The following is a 23,354-nucleotide window of genomic DNA, read 5'->3' as shown; positions in this document are numbered from 1 at the left end:
CCCTGGAAGAACAATTCACCCCCAGAGCTTTGTATGGCTCATTAAGAGAGGTAAACTTCCTCTGAGCATGTTAAAAAAAACACCACCATACTTCACTGTCCCCCAATTTCCCTACAATGTTTCATTTTTCCTTCTATGCCTTAATTGCTACCTGCCCTTATACATTTATTGGGTTATAATCTGTCTCTTACTAGAAAGCAAGCTCCACGAAGGCAAGCGTAACTGTCTAACTGTACTATGGTCTAGAACAGACTCTAGGATATAATATGTACTCGAATATATGCTGAATAAATGAACTGAGAGTACACAGGGTGAACAAGTATCTAAATATTTTATATTATATAAATTTTATTAATATATATGTTTCTTTTTTTTAAGTTTCTCTAATTTTAAGTTTAGGGGGTGGAGGGGTAGAAAATGCTTTGGAAGAAGAATTAAGGAATAAATTAGAATTTCTTTGGCTTTAGGTAATTCATCCTCTCCTTCCCTGATTTAAATAGGTAACTTGAGCAACAAATGTAATTTTTTGGGCTGTGCAGACATGCGGAAGTTACCAGGCCAGGGACTGAACCTGAGGACTAGCAGTGACAATGCTGGATTCTTAACTGCTAGGTCACCACAGGACTCCAACAACAAATTAAAACTAAAACGGGAGTTCCTGTCATGGCTCAGTGGTTAACAAACCTGAGGTGGATCCATGAGGATGTGGGTTTGAACCCTCGCCTTGCTCAGTGGGTTAAGGATCCCGTGTTGCTGTGGCTGTGGTATAGGCTAGCAGCTGCAGCTCCGATTCAACCCCTAGCCTGGGAACCTCCACATGCCTCATGAGTGTGGCCCTAAAAAGACAAACAAACAAACAAAAAACAACCTAAAATGATAAAAGCCTTGTAGTAAGGACATTAAATTCTCGATGACATATAATTTTCTGCATAGCATTCTTTGAGTTTAGAAAATTTCTAAGTTTATAAAACATACTTAAATGCCAAAAATTCATCCCAGTAAGGACTCTATATACAGTAGAAAGAATTCTGACTATAAAATATATAACACATGGTAAATAAATATTTTCATATCCAACCGAGTACAAATGTTTACATAAGAAGATATGTATGACTTGAGTTATCTATAAATCTATCTCGAGTAATCCCAAAGAATTTATTTGTTATTGATTTATATTTTTTGTCACGCTCACAGCTTGTGGAAGTTCCTGGACCAGGGACTGAACCAGAGCCATAGCAGTGAAAACACTGGATCCTTAACTGGTAGGCCACCAGGGAATTCCTCAAAGAATTTAAATTACCCCTTAATGAAACAAAGAATTGTACTGTTAAATTATAAACACTGAGAAAATAAAGACATTATATAGTAAATATTGACCTTTTAGATCTAGCCTTCTAAAGCAAACATTTTAATTAAATTTAAATTATCTCTAGAAAGGCATATATAACTGTTCTTTATACTTACTTGCATGTACTCTGAAAGTTCAAAATAGGCCCTTCCAATTTGGCACAGTACCCAACCAGTATTGTAGTGGTGAGAAGGTAGGTGGCTCAAGATATTTATAGCTTCTTTGCAGTTGTACGAGCACAAAGCTAAATAACCTTTCCCCATTTCACGAAGAAGGCTCATCAAACCTTCTAGGAGAAAACAAGGTAGTAAACAAAGGAGAAAAACACAATAAAGCAGTCTGGTTTTCTAGAAAGGCTATTTACAAAATAACTCATTAAAATTCTAACATCTATCCAGAAAAAAAAAAAAGGAAGGCACTTTAATGAACGTAAAGCAATTTACTTAAAATAAGTGAATAAAATAAAATAAAATACAAAGAAGGTATCAAGCAGACCTGCTGCTGCTTTCTGTAGATTAAATGCCTGGATCTGAGGTGTGATTGTAGAGATTTTCCCCTCTGAAATAATCGAAGAGTCCAATTTTGTGATTTCCAAGCTATCATTTATGTTAGGTTGAGTTATTCCTCCTTTATTAGTTTTACTTTTTGTTTTTCTGTTTGGGATTTTAGGTGGAAACTTCATTTTTAATTTTTTGCTATTCTCCTGTAAAAAGAAGGAAAATTCCACACTTGTTATATGCATATATTTTAGACATCCCCCCAACACCTTTTCTCAAGTACTAGATATAAAATAAACATAGTTTTGATCTATATCCTTCCCAAGAGAAATTATATAAAAACAAAAGTCTTCAAAATTTTTAAAATTTCATACACAACAATTCTGAAAATAAATCATATTATCTAACTAGTGTTTAAGGTACATTAGCTTTAAGTGTTCCTCTTTTTCTTAAAGTGTATCACTTTCATTAATTATTTAAAAATAAGAAAGTAAGTAGATATAACAACTATGTAATTATCTCAAAGCATTGTAATTTATAAGGTATAAAATTGCTGATCTATATATGTCAAAGTTAAGGAGTGTCCATAATATTGGCCAATGGATGAAGAAAACTTACCAAAGACATAAATCCTAATTGTGCAAAGAAAGACAGAAATAAAGAAAACACAGAAAATTTCCATTTACTCTTCCCCCAGTTTTTCCCAATGATAACATTTGATATAACCATAGTACACCATCAAATCCAGGAAACTGGAATGGGTACAATACTAAACTATAGATCTTATTTGGATTTTACCTGTTTTCACATGCACCTTTTTAAAAATTTGGGGAGTGGAATTCCCATTGTGGCTTAGGGGTAATGAACCTGACTAGTATCCATGAGGACGCAGGTTCCATCCCAGGCCTCACTCAGTGGGTTAACTGTCATGAGCTGTGGTGTAGGTCGCAGACGTGGCTCTGCCATTGCTGTGGCTATGGTGTCAGGCTGGCAGCTGCAGCTCCAATTCGACCCCTAACCTGGGAACTTCCATATGCAGCAGGTGTGGCCCTAAAGAGACAAAAAAAATTAAAGAAAGATAAAATTTTGGGAGTTTCCTTTGTGCCACAAATGGAGTGGCAGTGTCTCTGCAGTGCCAGGACACAGATTCAACCCCCACCCTGGCACAGTGGGTTAAAGGATCCAGTGTTGCTGCAACCATGGCACAGGTCACAACTGCAGCTCAGATCTGATCCCTGGCCCAGAAACTCCATATGCCACAGGGAGGCCAAAAAAGAAAAAAAAAAGGTGTGTATAGTTTTATGAAATTTAATTACATGTATGGATTTTTGTAATCAACTACCACAATAAAGATACAGTACTGTTCTACCACTACAAAAAGATTTCCCCTTGTGTTATGCTGTAACAGTCACATCCTCTACTCAGTCCTTTTAATAACCACTGATATGCTCTGCATCAGTATAATCTTGTCTACTGAACAGTTATAAAATATTTATAAAAGGACCAAGAGAATTTACAAATGTCACAATGGCCCTCCAAATTAAAAAAATTTTAAATAGTCTCCTAATTTATTCATTAGTGACTAAGTCATCAATGAAGAGAAATTTTAGAGGAGGAAGCATTAAGTAAATACGACATACAGAAATCCTTAAATTACCTTGGTTGTAGAGCTGTCACTAGTAAAAAGTCGTGAACTTCTTCGAGGCAGTGCGTTTGGGGGAGATGTGATAGTGGGGCTCAATACCTGAGGTGTTGTACTAAAAAAATTATAAAAATAGACATTTTAAAAGAAACGCGATTTATGATCATTAACCACTGTTTCAATTCAGGTATATTAAAAGATATTCATTCAACATGTTTGCATTCTAAAGTTGATGAGTTTTGTCAGTCCTTTTCTCATCTTTCTATGAAAACTCATATTTAAAAAACTACTTTGTGACCACAAAATGCTAAAAAGCATAGTATGGATTTTCTCTCTCCGTTAAATTGTTAATTTGAACTTAAATAAATACCACTAGAACAACTGCTACTTGAGAAGTTATTACCCTATAAACTCAACAGCCACATCAGGGATTATTTTCTTTAGAGCAAAAGGAACCTAATAATCACTTCATACATTTTTTTTTTTTTTTTTACTTAAGTATAAGAATTAATATAAGAATTCTGGGGCTCCTGCTGTGGTGCAATGGGATTGGTGGTATCTTGGGAGTACAGGTTTGATACGCCCAAGTGGCATGGTGGGTTAAGGATCCAGGGCTGTTGCAGTTGCTGCTTAGGTTGTGACTATGGCTTGAATCTGATTCCTGGTCTGGGAGCTCCATATGCCACAGGGCGGCCAAAAATAAAAGAAAAAAGAAATATAAGAATTCCATTTTTGAAATACACCACGATATAAAATAAACAACAAGGATTTGCTATATAGCTAGGACTGTATTCCATATCTTGTGTAATAACCTATAATGGAAGAGAATCTGAAAAAGAATATATGTGTGTGTGGGTAATGAATCACCTTGCTGTATACCTGAAATTAACACAATATTATAAATCAACTATAGCTCAATAAGAAAAAAGACAAAAGAGAAAAAAGAATTCCATTCTTAGAAAGCAAGCAAATTTAAAACCTCAAATTATCTGTGAGATAAGTAAGTCTACAGACTAGACTATTAACAGTTTATATAGCTAAGAAATTACTAATTATGTGAATCTGGGTCTAAAGAAGCTTTGCAAAACAAAAGAGAAGTTGACCACTGAATAAAGACTTCACAGGCTCTCCTTAATCCTTTCAAAGATAGACTATCAATGTAGAGATTGTAGCAAGAGAGTTCATTTGGGCCAACCAATTAATTTCTTTAATGATAATTTTTTTTTTGGTCTTTTTTAGGGCCACACCCACAGCACATGGAGATTCCCAGAAGGGGTAGAATCAGAGCTGTAGCTGCTGGCCTACACCACAGCCACAGCAAAGCCAGAACCAAGCTGTGTCTGTGATCTACACCACAGCTCATGGCAACACCAGGTCCTTAACCCACTAAGCGAGGCCAGGAATCGAACCTGTGTCCTCACAGATAGTAGTCAGATTTGTTTCCATTGAGCCACAAAGGGAACTCCTTATGACAATTTTTATTTATTTGTTTATTTATTTACTTATTCATTTATTTATTTATTTACTTGCCATTTCTTGGGCAGCTCCCGCGGCATATGGAGGTTCCCAGGCTAGTGGTCCAATCGGAGCTGAGCTGCCAGCCTACGCCAGAGCCACAGCAGTGTGGGATCCGAGCCGCGTCTGCAACCCACACCACAGCTCATGGCAATGCCGGATCGTTAACCCACTGAGCAAGGGCAGGGACCGAACCCGCAACCTCATGGTTCCTAGTCGGATTCGTTAACCACTGTGCCACAATGGGAATTCCAATTTTGGTGTTTTTTTTTTTTTTGTCTCTTTGCTATTTCTTTGGGCCACTCCCGCGGCATATGGAGGTTCCCAAGCTAGGGGTCGAATCGGAGCTGAGCTGCCAGCCTACGCCAGAGCCACAGCAACGCGGGATCCGAGCTGCGTCTGCAACCTACACCACAGCTCACAGCAACGCCGGATCGTTAACCCACTGAGCAAGGGCAGGGACCAAACCTGCAATCTCATGGTTCCTAGTCGGATTCGTTAACCACTGCGCCACGACGGGAACTCTCAGGAACTCCAATTTTTAAATTAGGGTTATATTTTAAGCACAGTTTAAGGTTCAAAGCAAGACTGAGGGACAGGTAAGAAGAATTTCCACATTCCCCTTGCCTCCACACATGCACAGCCTCCCCCCTGCCAACATCCACCACCAGAGTGGTATAACTGTTATAACCAATGAACCAACAAGGACTATCGCACTGTCACTCATTTGCTAATCATCCAAAGAAACAGAGTTTACCTTAGAGGTCACTCTTGGCTTTGCACATGCATGGCTTTGGAAAAATGTATAATACTATACATCCATCATTATCACACAGAATATTCCACTGCCCTAAAAATCCTTGGTAATCTTACTTATCCCTCCTCTTACCTTGGCAATCACATCTTTTTATACATAGTTTTGTCTTCCCCAGAAACCTATTCATTTTAAAAGTACCTTTAAAAGTTTTTGGTAGGAAAAACTATGTATCATTTATACTATACATGTGAGTTATATTTTATCAATAAGATTACCTAATTACAAAAGACTTGCCTGGGAAGTGGGAGGGAATAATTTCATAGTATGGAGTAGTTTAAAGAGAGGACAAGCCTGAGAAAGATGCTGAGATTGGATGCTGGACCCGTTTGTCTTTTTGAAAGCATTCAAAAAGTGGGTATAAAGGGAACATAATAAAAGCCATTTATGACAAACCCAGCAAATATAATACTCAATGGAGAAAAGCTGAAAGCCTACCGACTAAAGTCTAGAACAAGACAAGGATGCTGACTCTCACCACTTTTTATTCAACATAGTATTTGAAGTCCTAGCCACGCAATCTGACAAACAATAGAAATAAAAGGTATCCAAAATGGAAGAGAGGAGGTAAAACTGTCACTGAATGCAGATGATATGATACTATATATACTATATATATATATATATATATATACTATATATAGAAAACAGAAAAACCACTCAAACTGATCAAAGAATTCAGCAAAGTAGCAGGATACAAGATTTACATTCAGAAAAAGGTCGCATTTATGTATACCAACAATGAAATATTAAAAAAGAAATACAAAAATAAAATACCTTTTAAAGTCACACCCAAAAAAATTAAATACCTGTGAATGAACCTGAAAGACTTACATGCAGAGAACTATAAAATATTAATCAAGGAAATTAAAGAGGATTCAAAGAAACAGAAAGATATTCCAGGCTCCTGGGTTGGAAAAATTAATATTGTAAAAGTGGACATACCACCCAAAGCAATCTACAGATTCAATGCAATCCCTATCAAATTACCCATGACATTTTTCACAGAACTACAACAAACAATTCAAAAATTTATATGGAACCATAAAAGATCCAGAATTGCCAAAACAATCCTGAGGAACAAAAACCAAGCAGGAGGAGTTCCCGTCCTGGTGCAGTGGTTAACAAATTCAACTAGAAACCATGAGGTTGTGGATTCGATCCCTGGCCTTGCTTAGTGGATTAAGGATCCAGCGTTGCTGTAAACTGTGGTGTAAGTTGCAGATGTGGCTCGGATCCCTGCTGCTGTGGCCCTGGCACAGGCCAGGGGCTACAGCTCCGATTGGACCCCTAGCCTGGGAACCTCCATATGCTGCAGGAGCAGCCCAAGAAAAGGCAAAAAAACAAAAAACAACAACAAAAAAAACAAAACCAAGCAGGAGTTCCCATCATGGCTCAGTGGTTAATGAACCCGACCAGTATCCATGAAGACACAGGTTGATCCCTGCCCTCGCTCTTGACCTTGCTCGGTGGGTTGGGGATATGGCATTGCTATGCGCTGTGGTGTAGGTCGAAGATGCACCACGGATCTCACATTGCTGTGCCTGTGGTGTAGGCTGGTGGCTGAAGCTCCGGTTGGACCCCTAGCCTGGGAACCACTGATGCGGCCATAAAAAGACAAAAACAAAAACCAAAAAACAAGCAGGAGGCATAACTCTCCCAGACTTCAGGCAATATTACAGAGCCACAGTAATCAAGACAGTGTGGTACTGGTAGCAAAACAGACAGACCAATGGAACAGAATAGAGAACCCAGAAATAAACCCAGACACCTACGGTCAATTAATCTTCAACAAAGTAGGCAAGAACATAAAAAGAGAAAAAGACAGTGTTTTCATTAAGTGGTGCTGGGAAAACTGGACAGCTGCATGTAAATCAATGAAACTGGAACACACTCTCACGCCATGCACAAAAATAAACTCAAAATGGCTTAAAGACTTAAACATAAGACAAGACACCGTCAAACTCCTGGAAGAGAACATAGGCAAAACATTCTCTGACATCAACTGTACAAATGTTTTCTTAGGTCAGTCTCCCAAGGCAACAGAAATAAAAACAAAAAGAAACCAATGGGACCTAATCAAACTGTCAAGCTTTTTGCACAGCAAAGGAAACCATTAAAAAAAAAGAAAAAAAAAAAAAAAAAAAAAGACAACCTATGGAATGGGAGAAAATAGTTTCAAACAATGCAACTGACAAGGGCTTAATCTCTAAAATATACAAACAACTTATACAACTCAACAGCAAAAAAACAAACAACCCAATTGAAAAATGGGCAAAAGACCTGAACGGACATTTCTCCAAAGAAGACATACAGATGGCCAACAAGCACATGAAAAAATGCTCAACATCACTGATTATTAGAGAAATGCAAATCAAAATTAAAATGAGGTACCACCTCCCATCAGTCAGAACGGCTGTCATAAGTAAGTCCACAGGTAAATGCTTGAGAGGGTGTGGAGAAAAGGGAACCCCTCCTACACTGTTGGTGGGATGTAAATTGGTATAACCACTATGGAAAGCAGTATGGATGTACCTTAGAAAACTAAATATAGAACTACCATACGACCCAGCAATCCCACTCTTAGGCATATATCCGGACAAAACTTTCCTTGAAAAAGACACATGCACCTGTATGTTCATGGCAGCACTATTCACAATAGCCAAGACACGGAAACAACCTAAAGGTCCATCGGCAGACGAATGACTTAAGAAGACGTGGTATAAATATACAATGGAACACTACTCAGCTATAAAAAGAAAATAATGCCATTTGCAGCAACATGGGTGGAACTAGAGACTCTCATACTAAGTGAAATAAGTCAAAAAGAGAAAGACAAATACCATATGATATCACTTATATCTGGAATCTAATATATGGTGCAAATAAACCCTTCCACAGAAAAGAAACTCATGGACTTGGAGAATAGACTTGTGGTTTCCAAGTGGGAAGGGGAGAGAGTGGGACGGACTGGGAATCTGGAGTTAACATATGCAAACTATTGCCTTTGGAATGGATAAGCAATGGGATCCTGCTGTATAGCACTGGGAACTATCCCTGGTCACTTATGATAGAAGATGATGGAGGACAATGTGAGAAAAAGAATATGTATGTGTGTGTGTGACTGGGTCACTTTTTGTATAGTAGAAAACTGACAGGATACTGAAATCAGCTATAATGGAAAAAATAAAAATCATTTAAAAAAAGACAAAAGGCTACATAAAGGTAATATATATCTTGTGGGGGTAGAAATAAAAATATTAAGAGAGCTCTGAGGCTGGAAGTTAAAGAAAACATTCCTATAATTTTCATTAGGGTTCTGTTAGCTCCAAAGGACCATTTGACAAGAGAAAAAAAACTCAAGGTCTGATAGATATCAGAAAAGTGAAATAGGATGCTGCATATGTTTGACAATGAAAGGCATATGCTCCAGAATCAGATTGTTGAGGTTTGAAATCAGGCTCTATCACTTACTACCTACTGTGACAATGTACCAGTTATATTAATTTTTTTTTTTTTCCTTTTTAGGGCTGCACCCAAGGCATATGGAAGTTCTCAGGCTAGGGGCCGAGTTGGACTTATAGCTGCTGGCCTATGCCACAGCCAGAGCAATGCAGGATCCAAGTCGCCTCCGTGGGCTATACCACAGCTCATAACAACACCGGATCCTTAACCCACTGAGCAAGGCTACAGATGGAACTCGCATCCTCATGGATACTAGACAGGTTCATTACCCTGAACCACAGTGGGAACTCCTAAAAAAAAAATTTTGTAAATAGAATCATTTCATGGCTTTATAATCAAATATGAAATGTCCTAGTAGTTACAGGAAAATGCCTTGGAAAGATTATAGGAATGATTTTTAGAGGCTAATATATGTAGAGAAAACAACATCACACAAACTCCTGGGTGATTTATCTAAGAGTACTAAGTAAAATAGATTTTTGCCAATTATGATAGAGTAATATGGACTAGATTTATTCTTCCATTTTAATCAACTATAACACCAAACAAAATATATGAAACAATGTTTTTAAGATACAGCAAGTAGCACAGGCCTGAGGCAAGTTCTGAGGATGCAGGGCAAGGAAAAGGAACACCAATATAGCTCAGTGGTCTTCATGTGTTGAGAAGAAAATGTTGAGAATTTAGGGACACTAAGGCAGCTAGAAACTGCAGGTCCCAGCGCCAGAAAGAAGAGAGCTACAAAGAGGGGAACTGTAGAGAGTTCCTCGGTGGCCTAGCAGTAAAGAATTCGGCATTGTCACTGCTGTGGCTCAGGCTGGATCTCTGGCCTGGTAATTTCTGCATGCTATGGGTATAGCCAAAAACAAAAACAAAAAAACAAAACAAAACAAAAAAACACCCTCCAAAAACAAAACAAAATAAAACCTTGGCATACAAAGAACCAGAAAAATATAACCTATACTGAAGAGAAAAATCAATCAATAAAAAGCAGACACAGAAATGACACAGTTAGACTTAATAGATAAAATCATTAAAAGAGCTACTATAAATATAGTAGCCTGTTTTCAAAAAGGTAGGCGTTCCCATTGTGGCTCAGCGTGTTAAGAAACCAGACTAGTATCCATGAGGATTGGGTTCAATGCCTGGCCTTGCTCAGTGGATTAAAGGATCCAGCACTGCCATGAGCTGTGGTGTTGGTTCAGATGCAGCTCACATCTGGCATTGCTGTGGCTGTGGTGTAGGCTGGTAGCTGCATCTCCAGTTTGACCCCTAGCCTGGGAACTTCCATACACCACAGATGCAGCCATTAAAAAAAAAGGTAGAAGAAAGCAATAGGCATGACAAGGAGAGAACCAAATCAAACTTCTAGATGGAATGTCTGAGACAAAAAAAAAAAGAAGTTCCCGTCGTGGCACAGTGGTTAACGAATCCGACTAGGAACCATGAGGTTGCGGGTTCGACTCCTGCCCTTGCTCAGTGGGTTAAGGATCCAACATTGCTGTGAGCTGTGATGTAGGTTGCAGACGCGGATAGGATCCCACGTTGCTGTTGCTGTGGCTCTGGCATAGGCCGGTGGCTACAGCTCCAATTCGACTCCTAGCCTGGGAACCTCCATGTGCCAAGGGATCGGCCCTAGAAAAGGCAAAAAAGACAGAAAAACAACAACATATATACGTATATACACATGACTGGGATTAACTGCATATAAGACACAGCAGAAAAAAGGACTCCTTAGCTTGAAGACACAGTAGTAAATACTATCCAAAATGGAAAAGAAGAAAAAGACTAGAAACAAAAAAGCAGAGTATTAGTGAACTGTGGGACAATTTTATAAACGGTCCAATATATAGGTACTTGGAGTCTCAGAATGAGAGAGAGGGACATGGGCAGAAAAAGTATTTGGAGAAATAATGGCCAAAAATTAGCTAAATTTGATGAAACCATTAACTCACAGATCAATGAGCTCAATGAATCTGAAGGCCAAGAAAGGAGAAAACACACTAGAGCACATCACAATCAAATGGCTTAAGACTAATGATAAAGAAAAAAACCCTAAGAATAAGAGAGGAGTTCCCTTGTGGCACAGTGGGTTAAGGACCTGTGGTTGAAACTGTAGTGGCTCCCATTGCTGCTGTGGCACAAGTTTAATCCCTGGCCTGGCCTATATATGCAAGTAGAATAAGAAGATATTTTAGCTAACTCTTGTGTTGATTTGTATTATAATACTCAACTAAAAATTAAACTAGCTTTTCCAGTAAGTTAGAATTTTCAAATTCAACATACTCAAAATTTGCAGTAGTCATTTTAGAATTTTTGGAACAGTCAAAATCTGCCTAAACTGAAGAATTATAATCATGTTGTGCAACAAGAAAAGCTGAAGAATATTAAATAATGACACCATAATAAATACCTTGTTTGTGGGCCAGAACTTTGTGTTTGCGCAACAAGAATTGGGGTTACCTCTCGACTATTTCCACTTTGTGAGAAGACAGACTTTGTTCCAGTTTGGCCGATTCTGGTAACAGACTGTAAAACACATAAGTCTAAGGTTTGTGAATTATATATTACACTGTAAATGATAAAAGGAATCATGATAGGTCCATTTACATTTTCCCAATGCAAGATTTCATAATATATTCCGTCATCTGAAAGCACAAACTATTAATGTCATATTTATGTCATTTTAAGTATTAATGTTATATGAGAATGAACATCAGCCTATTTCCTCACATTAATCTAAGTATTTTTACCTTTATACTACTCTTTCATCTTTCACTTTGGTTTCCAAGGAAAGGCTCAAAATTCCTAGAAGCCGCTTATTATAATTTCAGCTAAGGTAAGTGCTAAAAAACTTTAAGACAGCTACTATTCTCAAGATTTATTATTAAGCTAAGTATACACATTAAAACAAAACAAAACAAAACAAAAACCAGTTAAGACTTTACACCCCTTGACTCTTAGTAAAAACAGATCCACAGCAATTCACAGGAGATTAAAAAAAAATTCTGATTATATTTCAAATTCTAACAACACTGCCCTTAGAGTTAGTATTTCTTCTTTTTTTTTTTTTTTGCTTTTTAGGGCTGCACTCACGGCATATGAGGTTCCCAGGCTAGGGGTCTAATCGGAGCTGTTGCCGCTGGCCTATGCCACAGCCACAGCAACGCCAGATCTGAGCCATGTCTGTGACCTATACCACAGCTCACAGCAACGCCAGTTCCTTAACCCAATGAGCGAGGCCAGGGATCGAACCTGCAACCTCATGGTCACTAGTTGGATTCGTTTCCGCTGGACCACACAGGAACTCCAAGAATGAGTACTTCTTTCTGATGTGTTCAGTCTTCTATTAACTGCTCTCTGCTTGCCCCTTCTATTTTCTCTAATTTATCACCTTATTTCTATTTATTTTCATCACTTGGCTTCTTTATAAAGTGACCTCTGACTATTATGTCAGTGGATTATTAAAAAAATTTTATTACCCGAGTTCCGGTCCTGGCTCAGTGGTTAACAAACCCGACTAGTATCCATGAGGACTTAGGTTCAATCCCTGGACTTGCTCAGTGCGTTAAGGATCTGGCATTGTAAGCTGTGGTGTAGGTCACAGACCCGGCTCAGATCCTGGGTTGCTGTGGTTGTGGTGTAGGCCGGCAGCTACAGCTCCGATTTGACCACTAGCCTGGGAACCTCCATATGCCAAGGGTGTAGCCCTAAAAAAATACAAAAAAAACCCCCAAAAACAAAAAAAAAATTACTAAATAAATTTCTCCAAAACTAACTCTTACTGTGATAGTCACTGCACATAATTCTCAAATTGCACATTATTAACACTCACTAATAATCACCTTCTCACCACATAGGAAAGCCTTAATTTGGCCGTTTCTGCCCTTTTTTTTAGGGCCGCACCTGTGGCATATGGAAGGCCAGGGGTTGAATCGGGGTCCTACACCACAGCCACAGCAACGCCACAGCAGTGTGGGATCTGAGCTACCTCTGTGACCTATGCCACAGTTCATGGTAATGCCAGATCCTTAACCCACTGAGTGAGACCAGGGATCGAACCCACATACTCATGGATACTAGTTACTGCTGAGCGACAATGGGAACTGCCACTTTCTGCATTTAACATCATTGGTCATGCATGCCCTCCTTTTTCAAAGTTGTGTAACTTCCAAAATAGTATAATATCTTGATTATTTGTCCTACCACTTCACTTGCTGGCCATTCTTTCTTTTACTGTTTTATATTAAATTCCTTAGCTATTCTCTCTTTCTCTCGGAGAGCCTGGACATTTTAACTCTTCAGTTATTATTTCTATCACCTGGCCATATTCTTTCCTCTATAATGAATTACCCACTGAATATCTCCACCTAATATATCACCACCTTACAATAAAACTTTTATAATTGTTTCTTCTCCTCCTCCAGATTGAGACCTCTACATTCACCCAAGGGACAAAACTGAAAAGTCAATTCTGGCCCTTTCTTATTCAACAAAGAACTACCTACTGAACTCACTACTCAGTTTGATATTTTTAGGTCAGACCTAGAAGTATGTAGCTTTTTCAGGCATGTCTTATGATAGAGTAAGGCAAGACCAGAGACAGAAGAGGTTGAGACAGGAGGTGGCTTTTACTATTTGGGCGCTGAAATCACGTACCTATTCACTGTCTAACTTGTCCTTAATTACTCTGACTCACCTGGTTCTGGCCTACTTCACCTGGCATGCTAACTACCATCCTACTATGCCTTCTCATGACTGTAATAAACTAATTTCCACAATTATATTTCACTCCCATATAACAGCAGGTAGTTGACAACTTTAAAAAATCAATTTAAAATAATCCAAGCATTAACTACTAAGTCCCTTTTTTACCACTCTTGTAGTTCCTATTATCACTCATTAAGAAGCTATCATGGGGAGTTCCCATTGTGGTGTGGTGGAAACGAATCCGATTATTAACCATAAGGTTGTGGGTTCAATCCCTGGCCTTGCTCAGTGGATTAAGGCTCAGGTGTTGCTGTGAGCTGTGGTGTAGGCTGGCAGCTGTCGCTCCCAGTTGACCCCTACCTAGCCTAGGAACCTCCATATGCCTCAGGTACAGACCTAAAAAGCCAAAAAAAAAAAAAAAAAAAAAAAAAAAAAAGAAGCTATCATGGAAAAAATTTTGCAGGAGTTCTCTTATGGCACAGTGGGTTAAGGATTCAGCGTTGTCAGCAGCTTCGGTCATTGCTGTGGCTCCGGTTTGATCCCTGGCCTGGGTACTTCCACATGCTGTAGGTGTGGCAAAAAAAAATTTTTTTTGTAGACTCAAGAGTAAAAGAGTAAAAACAAAAAGAGATGTCTCCAAGAGGGTAAAGGACCTATAGCAGTCATTCGCATACCAGTATGACTCATCTAGCTTCCATTTCTTGGCAATAGGCATTTTATATAACCTAGTTTAACTCTCACATAAGATATGCTGCACCACAGATATGTTTTAAGTAAATGGCACTTTCTGGTTGCAGTATTTACTCTAAGGATACTGTCAAACACTTTTCATTTTACTACAAATTTACTCCCCATCTATGAGGATCCATCATAGAAATTTTATTATCAGAAATGGATGGCTTTATGTGAGTCAATTTTTTTTATGTTAATATTTAGTACAATTAAAAAGCAAACACAGGCATTCTCCTTGTGGCTCAGTGGGTGAAGAACCCGACTAGTATCCATGAGGATGTAGGTTTGATCCCTGGGCTCGCTCAATGGGTTAAGGATCCAGCATTGCTCAAGCTGCAGCATAAGTCACAGATGTGGCTCAGATCCGGCATTTGCTGTGGCTGTGGCATAGGCCAGCAGCTGCGGCTCTGATTTGACAGCTAGCCTGGGAACTTCCACATGCTGTAGGTGCGGCCCTAAATAGAAAAAGAAAAACAAAAACCCAAACATAGTGGCGGGGACAAGTAAAAATTACGGCAGGTATAATTTCTGTTAAAAAAAAAGAAATTAAAAGTAAAAATCTGAATGTTTATTTAGCTATATGTTGAAATAAACTATACTTGTGAGTTATAAACTTATGTGGCCAAAGGAGCAACCTGCTTTGTGTCTCCTGCTATAACCAGGAAGCTATGATAATGATGACCTTCTACATTTAGATCAATAACTCTAAGGCAACATCAATTAAATAAAGTTAGATTCTCTCTGAAATTGCCTTTAACAGATTGGAATTTTAAATGAATTTCTTTCATCAGTACCAAAACTGTATTTTTTACATGGAAAATACCTTTTTTGAAGGGGCTCCGGTGGATGGCACGTCAATTACAGAAGATGTATTAGTGTAGTTTTGTAAATAGGATCCATCTCCAGGACTTGGGGTTTCTAATGGCAAAATCCCAAAACTGAGAAGAGGTTGAAATCAAGGTGTCAAAAAGTCATCAAGGCATATATAAAGCAGCAGTATACTTAAATTAGAAGGTCTAAAAGGAAAAGAATGGCAAATCAGTCTTGGGGGCATTTAGATCTGAGGGGTAGATTAAAAATAAGCTGTGAATTCAGACTATTCCACCCACCATAACTAAAATTAAAATTAAAAATCAAAGAAGGAACTAAATTGAGTGGCAACTGCTGATCTCAGGAGATTTATTAGAAATAAAGAGTGGCTTTAAATTATCATATTACTTCAAATTCTTGGAATTTATGGGATTTAGACCCTATTACAGAGAAAGTGTCTCTAGAGACCAATGAATCCATCTGTGGATTCAATGAGTTTTGTAACCTTAGGGTCATACTATTTTAGCAGCTACATGGCCCCAGGACCCAATTCATAGTCTGTTCTAGCGTATAACTTTTTGATTATTTTGGCTAGGCATCCCCTGGGCTGAGTTTCTATATTTATACACACACACACATATATATATATATTTCTGATAATTTTGACAATATATTTCATATTGATAGGTGTTAACCCTTCCTCCATGTTTTGGAACACAGCACTTTAACAATAACCATTGCTGTCACTCTGATTATATCATAAATATTACATTTCAAAAGGTTCACTGTTATTCACTGATACCCAGTCATAATAAATACAGTATCTCTTAATGAATACACCAGCTGAATAAGGCATTCTTTCTTTTTCTTTTTTTTCCTTCCCTTTCTTGGCTGCACCCACAGCATATGGAAGTTCTCAGGCCAGGGACTGAATCCAAGCCATATCTGTGACCTATGCCATAGCTGCGGCAACACGGAATCCTAAACCCACTGCACCAGGTCGAGATTGAACTGGCAATGCCACAGAGACAAGCCAGATCATTAACCCACTGGGCCATAGCGGGAACTCTTGAATAAGGCATTCGTAAGTTTTTTTTTTTTTGGTCTGTCTTTTTGCCTTTTCTAGGACTGCTCCCCGGCACATGGAGGTTCCCAGGCTAGGAGTCAAATTGGAGCTGTAACCACCGGCCTACGCCAGAGCCACAGCAATGCAGGATCTGAGCCGTTTCTGCGACCTACACCATAGCTCACGGCAATGCCAGATCCTTAACCCACTGAGCAAGGCCAGGGATCGAACTTGCAACCTCATGGTTTCTAGTCAGATTCGTTAACCACTGAGCCATGACGGGAACTCCAAGGCATTCTTAAGTTTTAAAAATTTCTCCAATATTTAATATGAAATTTTTATCACAGGGGTTGCATTTATTTCACTTCATTTTCTGAAAATCGAAAAGGTTCATTATTGACTTATTAAATACTTTTATTTTCATTATGATTTAGAAGTTTGCTGTTCATATTAATTTATATTACTAATAACAGGAATTACTGTATGATCATTTAATATCATAGCACATTTTAAAGTATCTTCTATTTGTCTTACCTTGGGGTTAATGGGCTAAGAGCAGTTGGTCCTCCTAACAAACTTCGACCAGTTTTTGGTTTATTTTGAACCTGTTTAGATAATATGGAAGTTCCTGTTCCAAGAGGGACAGTATCTGGTGAAATTACAGCTGAATCAATATAAGATACTGAGGAATCTGTATTCAAGGAGTACTTTGAATTGGAAGATTCTAAATTCAGTCTGTTTAATTCCTGAAACAGAAAATTTCTACCATGTCATTTACAATACGTTATGGAGTTCAGATCATTGTTTTTCATTTTCACAATATTTCAAACACCAGTGTATGATACACTTACAATTGTGTCCTGGGGTGTTTCTGTAAGAACTGTCTCAGGCTGTCTGTGAGATAAACTATGATTAGATACTAGTGTTGTGCAAGAGTTGGGCAGACAGTTGCTAAAGTTCTGTAGAGATGTTAACTTAAATGTTTGGTCAGGATCTGGCTTTTCACCTGTGAAGGGAAAAAAAAAAAGCTTGCCTTTGAGGAAATGAGGATTAAAGTTCTTTTCAAGCATGCAAAAATCAGCGGAAATAAGGCCTTATCTAGAGTTTTACAGTTCTGTTTGTTTTAATGAATCAGATTTTATCTCCCATAAGCCCACCCATTAATTTATTATAAAAATTCACTAAGATAAAGCTATAAATTTAAAATTTGGGAAATAAAACTAAATTGCAATGACATTGACTTTAAGTATAATAAATCACAGAAAATGCAAATGTCTGTGTTTGTTTTAAAGCAGAAAGCAACTATATCTCATTTTGCTCAAGGTAAGAAGTGAGGGTGGAGAGGTGAAACCTTGTAGAAATCGTATTAGTTTTAAGCACTTTTCTCTATATAGACACAACAATGTTTTTAAATGATCCTTCATGTATCCTACAGCATATATACTGAGATACTTTTTTCCCATATTACCAAGGTCTTATTTATAGAACATTTTCTGCTCTGGGCATTCTATTAATTTCTTTTCTTATCCAGAAAGCTATTTCAGCTAGTGTTATACTCACAATAAAACTCAAGACACAAGAAAGGCCACATTTATTCCTGAAACATATGACTCTACCTTATTTCTTATTCTCAATTTTAAAACTCCTTAACTTTGAAAATTTTTTTCTTGAGGATAGGTAATTTGTATCATTCTCCAAAAATGAAGCAGGGGAAAAAAAAGAGGAAGAAGAAATGGGAGAATCCTCCTCCAGCCACCCCTACAAACCTACCTATTTCACATAATGATTCAAAGGGGGACCAGAGGAAAGGATTTAAACTAAGGCTCTTTTGGTAACATTCTGATCCTTTGGCAAGTCGATCTGTCTTGCTGTAAAGACAAACAAATAGATTAGATAAGCTACAAAACCTTTTAAAGACGTCTATTACAGTACACCTGAAACTAATACAACATTGTAAGGTAACTATACTCTAATAAAATTTAAAAAGAAATCTATTATAAAGAAACTTTTGATATAAAAAATCAGGGAAATCTTATGTAAGTTTTAAGAATATTCTTCTATTCTTCCTTAAATTATCAATTTCTCCTTTTTTTTTAGGGCCATACCTGTAGCATATGGAAATTCCAGGCTAGGGGTTGAATCAGAGCTGCAGCTGCTGGCCTACACCACAGCCACAGCAACTCCAGATCAGATCAGAGTCACATCTGCGACCCACACCACAGCTCACAGCAATGTTGGATCCTCAACCCACTGAACAAGGCCAGGGATCAAACCCGCAACCTCATGGACACTAGTTGGGTTTATTAGCACTTAGCCACAATGGAAATCCCAATATCTCTTTCTTACCATCTTCCAATCTCTATTATTTGTGGCAGTTCAAGTTAAAAGTCAGTTGAAAGCAAACAGAATATGAATTGAAAGGAATGTAAATCATTGCCCTGTTAAATATGAAAATTGCTTTCAATTTCCTGTCTGTTAGAATTACTGAAGGAGGTATCGAAACGCCCAAATGTTTCAGTCTTAGTCTTGATTTTAAAAATAACCCCAGTAGCAATGCTGAAAGTGACTTAAATGCTTTAAATAAAGGATATTGAAATGATCAGATTTTTTTTTTTTAACAAAGTAGAGGCGGTAGCTCTTAATGAATTATGTTTTTTTCTAAATCAAGTGTATAATGGCTTACATTTAGAATATAGAGGAGTTCCCATCATAGCGCAGCGGAAACGAATCCAACTAGAAACCATGAGGTTGCAGGTTCGATCCCTGGCCTTGCTCAGTGGGTTAAGGATCCCAAGTTTCCATGACCTGTGGTGCAGGTCGCAGATGTGGCTCAGATCTGGCATTGCTGTGGCTGTGGTGTAGGCCAGTGGCAACATCTCCGACTAGACCCCTAGCCTGGGAACCTCCATATGCCCTGGGTGAGGCCCTAAAAAAAAAAAAAAAAAAAAAAAGACGGAATATAGAAACATTTCTGGGATCCTATATACTTGAAACAATCTGAAAACTATTAGAACAGCACTGCTGCCTCCCTAGCTTTTAAATGGGAGGGGAGAAAAAATAAAAAAGTAAAAGGAGAAAAAAAAGTAGGAGGGAAGATGGGATTGAGGGTTAACTTATTTAGTGAGACTTGTTGGAGTTTTCAGGTTAAAAAAATACTGTTCACGCTGGTCTAAGGTCAAAATTCATTATCTAATAGGAAAAAAATATTATGATACAGTAATTCTTCTAAAAAACTAAGGCTTTATAAAGGACCAAATGGATTCTAACTTAGATTTTCAAAAGCAACTAACAATTAAAACATGTAATCTGCTTATGCGCTGTCAGTGTATCTCACTGAACCAAAAAGATCTCCTTAGGAAACTAGAATAAATGATGTATCAAAGTCTATACCTAAGGAGTATAGCCTAGTGGGTTAAGAATCCAACTGCAGGAGTTCCCGTCGTGGCGCAGTGGTTAACTAGGAACCATGAGGTTGCAGGTTCAGTCCCTGCCCTTGCTCAGTGGGTTAACGATGATCCGGCGTTGCCGTGAGCTGTGGTGTAGGTTGCAGACGCGGCTCGGATCCCGCGTTGCTGTGGCTCTGGCGTAGGCTGGCAGCTCAGCTCCGATTCGACCTCTAACCTGGGAACCTCCATATGCCGTGGGAACGGCCCAAAGAAATAGCAAAAAGACAAAACAAACAAACAAACAAAAAAAACAAAAAACAAAGAATCCAACTGCAGCAGCAAAGGTCACTGCATAAGCATGGGTCAATCTCTGACCTGGCTCAGTGGGTTAAAGGATCTGGCATTGCTGAAGCTGTAGTCTAATTCACAGCTGTGGGTCGGTTTCAATCCCCAGCCTGGGATCTTCCATATACTGGGGGGATGGCCATTAAAAAAAAGTCTATACCTGGAGTTCCTGATGTAGTGTAGCAGAAACGAATCTAAGAATCATGAGGTTGTGGGTTCCATCCCTGGCCTCGCTCAGTGGGTAAGTGTCTGGTGTTGCTGTGAGATGTGGTGTAGGTTGCAGATGCAGCTCAGATCCTGTGTTGCTGTGGCTGTGGTGCAGGCTGGCAGCTGTAGCTCTGATTCAACCTCTAGCCTGGGGACTTCCATATTCCACAGGAGTGGCCCTAAAAAGCAAAAAAAAAAAAACAAAAAAAACCCACCCTCTATATCTAAGGGGTGTTTAGACAAAATTTCTTTTTTTTTTGGTCTTTTTGCCTTTTCTAGGGCCACTCCCGTGGCATATGGAGGTTCCCAGGCTAGGGGTCGAATCGGAGCTGTAGTCCCCGGCCTACACCAGAGCCACAGCAACGCGGGATCCGAGCCGCGTCTGCAACCTACACCACAGCTCACGACAACGCCGGATCGTCAACCCACTGAGCAAGGGCAGGGACCGAACCCGCAAGCTCGTGGTTCCTAGTCGGATTCGTTAACCACTGCGCTACGACGGGAACTCCTACACAAAATTTCTTAAAGGTGTAATTGTCACAAGAATGATAAAATCATGATTAGATTAGGAAGATGTAGTATATATACACAATGGAATACTACTCAGCCATAAAAAAGAATGAAATAATGTCATTTGTAGCAACATGGATGGAACTAGAGACTCTTATACTGAGTGAAGTAAGTCAGAAAAAGGCAAATACCATATGATATCACTTATATCTGGAATCTAATATATGGCACAAATGAACCTTTTCACAGAAAAGAAAAGCATGGACTTGGAGAATAGACCTGTGGTTGCCAAGGGGGAGGGGGAGGGAGTGGGGTGGATTGGGAGCTTGGGGTTAATAGATGCAGACTATTGCCTTCGGAATGGATTAGCAATGAGATCCTGCTGTGTAGCTATGTCTAGTCACTTATGGTGGAGCATGATAATGTGCAAAAATGGAATGTATACTTGTATGTGTAACTGGGTCACCATGCTGTACAGCAGAAAAAATTTTATTGGGGAAATAACAAAAAAAAAAAAGAATGATAAAATCATTTACCATGGATAGAAGAGTAACTAAATAATAGGAAACAAAGAGTATTTTTTCAAAGTAATAGGAGTGGAAAGTGGCAAATCACTGCTTGGCAACTTTTAACATAAGGCTAGGAAAGGAAAAGTATGGTGAAATCTCAGTGTTTGTGGATTATCTCAAGCTTCCAACAATGCTTACTGCTTCTCACCTAAACTAACTCATGTTATATAGCTCCTTCATCTATGTAACTAACCATGGTTTGCATATTTATTTTTTCATGTGTGCTCTCTTGCAATTGATTATAAGCTTTCTGAGGACATGAAATTAGATTTATCTTTTATTTTGGCCACCCAAAGGCCTATGGAGCTTCCAGGCCAGGGATCAGATCCAAGCCACAGCTGCAAACTAAGCCACAGTTGCGGTAACGTTGATCCTTATTGTGCTGTGCCGAGGATCGAACCCGCATCCCGGCGCTCCCAAGATGCTGCAGATCCCATTGAGCCACAGAAGGAGCTCCATATTCCTTATTTTTACATTATCTCTTTCCTGTTTTCAATAACCTCATTCCCTTGCTTTGCTTGTACAATGCAACATAAAATAGGCACTTTAATACTTTTAAAAGTTGCACTGAGTAGACTGTATGAATTACTAAATAATAATAGGCCAGAAAAGTGGGGGACAAACTGTTTCAGCAAAGATAAAATAATCTATTAAAATATTATGAAAATGTAAGAGGTGATTGATTGTGATGAAAATTTCTTCTCCGGTATTATTTAAATTTTATTTTCTTTTTTACATTAGCAAAAGGTAAATTTTCTTAAACCTCTGATAAGTTGGCAGGGCTGATTTTTTTTTCTTCCTTTTTTGGCTATATCCACAGCATATGGAAGTTCCTGGGCCAGGGACTGAATCCAAGCTGCATCTGCAATCTATGCCACAGCTATGGCAATGCTGGGTCCTTATCCCACTGTGATGGGCTGGGAGGTCAGACCATTAATCCACTGTGCCAGAGCAGAAGGCCATGATCTGATTAGTAGTCCAGAAAATGAAAGAAATTTAAACAAAATGTCTGCTAAGAAGAGATCAGATACACATGTGCATGCGCAGGCACGTGCACACACATCGATAAATACTGGTGTGTGTAAATAATATAAACGCTAATTGGGGAAGAAGGCAGAGTGGAATTATAATAACTGAATCTGGGAGATAGATCTCTATTCAACAGAAAGAGAAACTGCTTGGAGTGTTCCAACTTTAGATTTTTTTTTTAAACTAAAATTCAGAAAGGAGTTTTTCAAAGAATTGGGATAATAAAATTATTTAAATGGCACTGCAAAGAAATAGGTTAATCTAAGGACCAGACTTAGGATCAATTGTGTCCTAAAGATGGAAGTCTTATGTGCTGTTGTAGACAAAAAGATCGATGAAGTATCTATCGAATTACTAGAGATAAAGATAACCATAACAAGCTGTAGCTACAAAACTGCATATATGTATGTATCTAGATTACTGTGCGCCACTTTGGTTGCAAGACAGGCAGATGATGGCTAAAATGAAAAGCCAAAGCCAGTTTTTGGAGCAGGGTTGTGCCACATTGGATACTTAACTGTTTTTTTTTTTTTTTTTGGCCGTGCCTATGGCATGCATAAATTCCCAGGCCAGGGACTGAATCCATGCCATAGCAGTGACCCAAGCCACAGCAGTGACACTGGATTCTTAACTGCTAGGCCACCAGGGCACTCCATGGATACTTAAAGTTTTAATCTTTATGATGAATAAAAATAACTTATTTCTACAA

The 23,354-nt window shown here is 38.5% G+C and overlaps 1 protein-coding gene across 9 annotated transcripts in view; it reads right to left on the bottom strand.

Moving 5' to 3' along the window:
* The window catches only part of CDC27 (cell division cycle 27), a 71,404-nt gene that overhangs the window by 25,737 nt on the left and 22,313 nt on the right, over window positions 1-23,354 (bottom strand). For 5 of the 9 annotated variants that reach the window (XR_002337068.1, XM_003131307.5, XM_005656939.3 and 2 more), the window contains 8 exons: window positions 18,370-18,467; window positions 17,451-17,605; window positions 17,134-17,345; window positions 15,547-15,661; window positions 11,695-11,810; window positions 3,503-3,602; window positions 1,844-2,051; window positions 1,465-1,637 (listed from right to left, as the gene is read on the bottom strand). Coding sequence is in view for 7 of the 9 variants with exons in the window: in XM_003131307.5 (XP_003131355.2) it covers window positions 1,465-1,637; window positions 1,844-2,051; window positions 3,503-3,602; window positions 11,695-11,810; window positions 15,547-15,661; window positions 17,134-17,345; window positions 17,451-17,605; window positions 18,370-18,467 (1,177 nt within the window). In the remaining 2 variants the exon portion in view is untranslated. The remainder of the gene's footprint in view (window positions 1-1,464; window positions 1,638-1,843; window positions 2,052-3,502; window positions 3,603-11,694; window positions 11,811-15,546; window positions 15,662-17,133; window positions 17,346-17,450; window positions 17,606-18,369; window positions 18,468-23,354) is intronic. The other 4 variants (XR_002337069.1, XM_021066795.1, XM_005656938.3 and 1 more) reach the window with 1 other exon arrangement.

The sequence above is a fragment of the Sus scrofa genome, chromosome 12 (genome assembly GCF_000003025.6).
Source record: "Sus scrofa isolate TJ Tabasco breed Duroc chromosome 12, Sscrofa11.1, whole genome shotgun sequence".
Lineage (NCBI taxonomy): Eukaryota > Metazoa > Chordata > Mammalia > Artiodactyla > Suidae > Sus > Sus scrofa.
The sequence above is the reverse complement of the archived record's forward strand: the minus strand, read 5'-3'. Positions and strand labels throughout refer to the sequence as shown.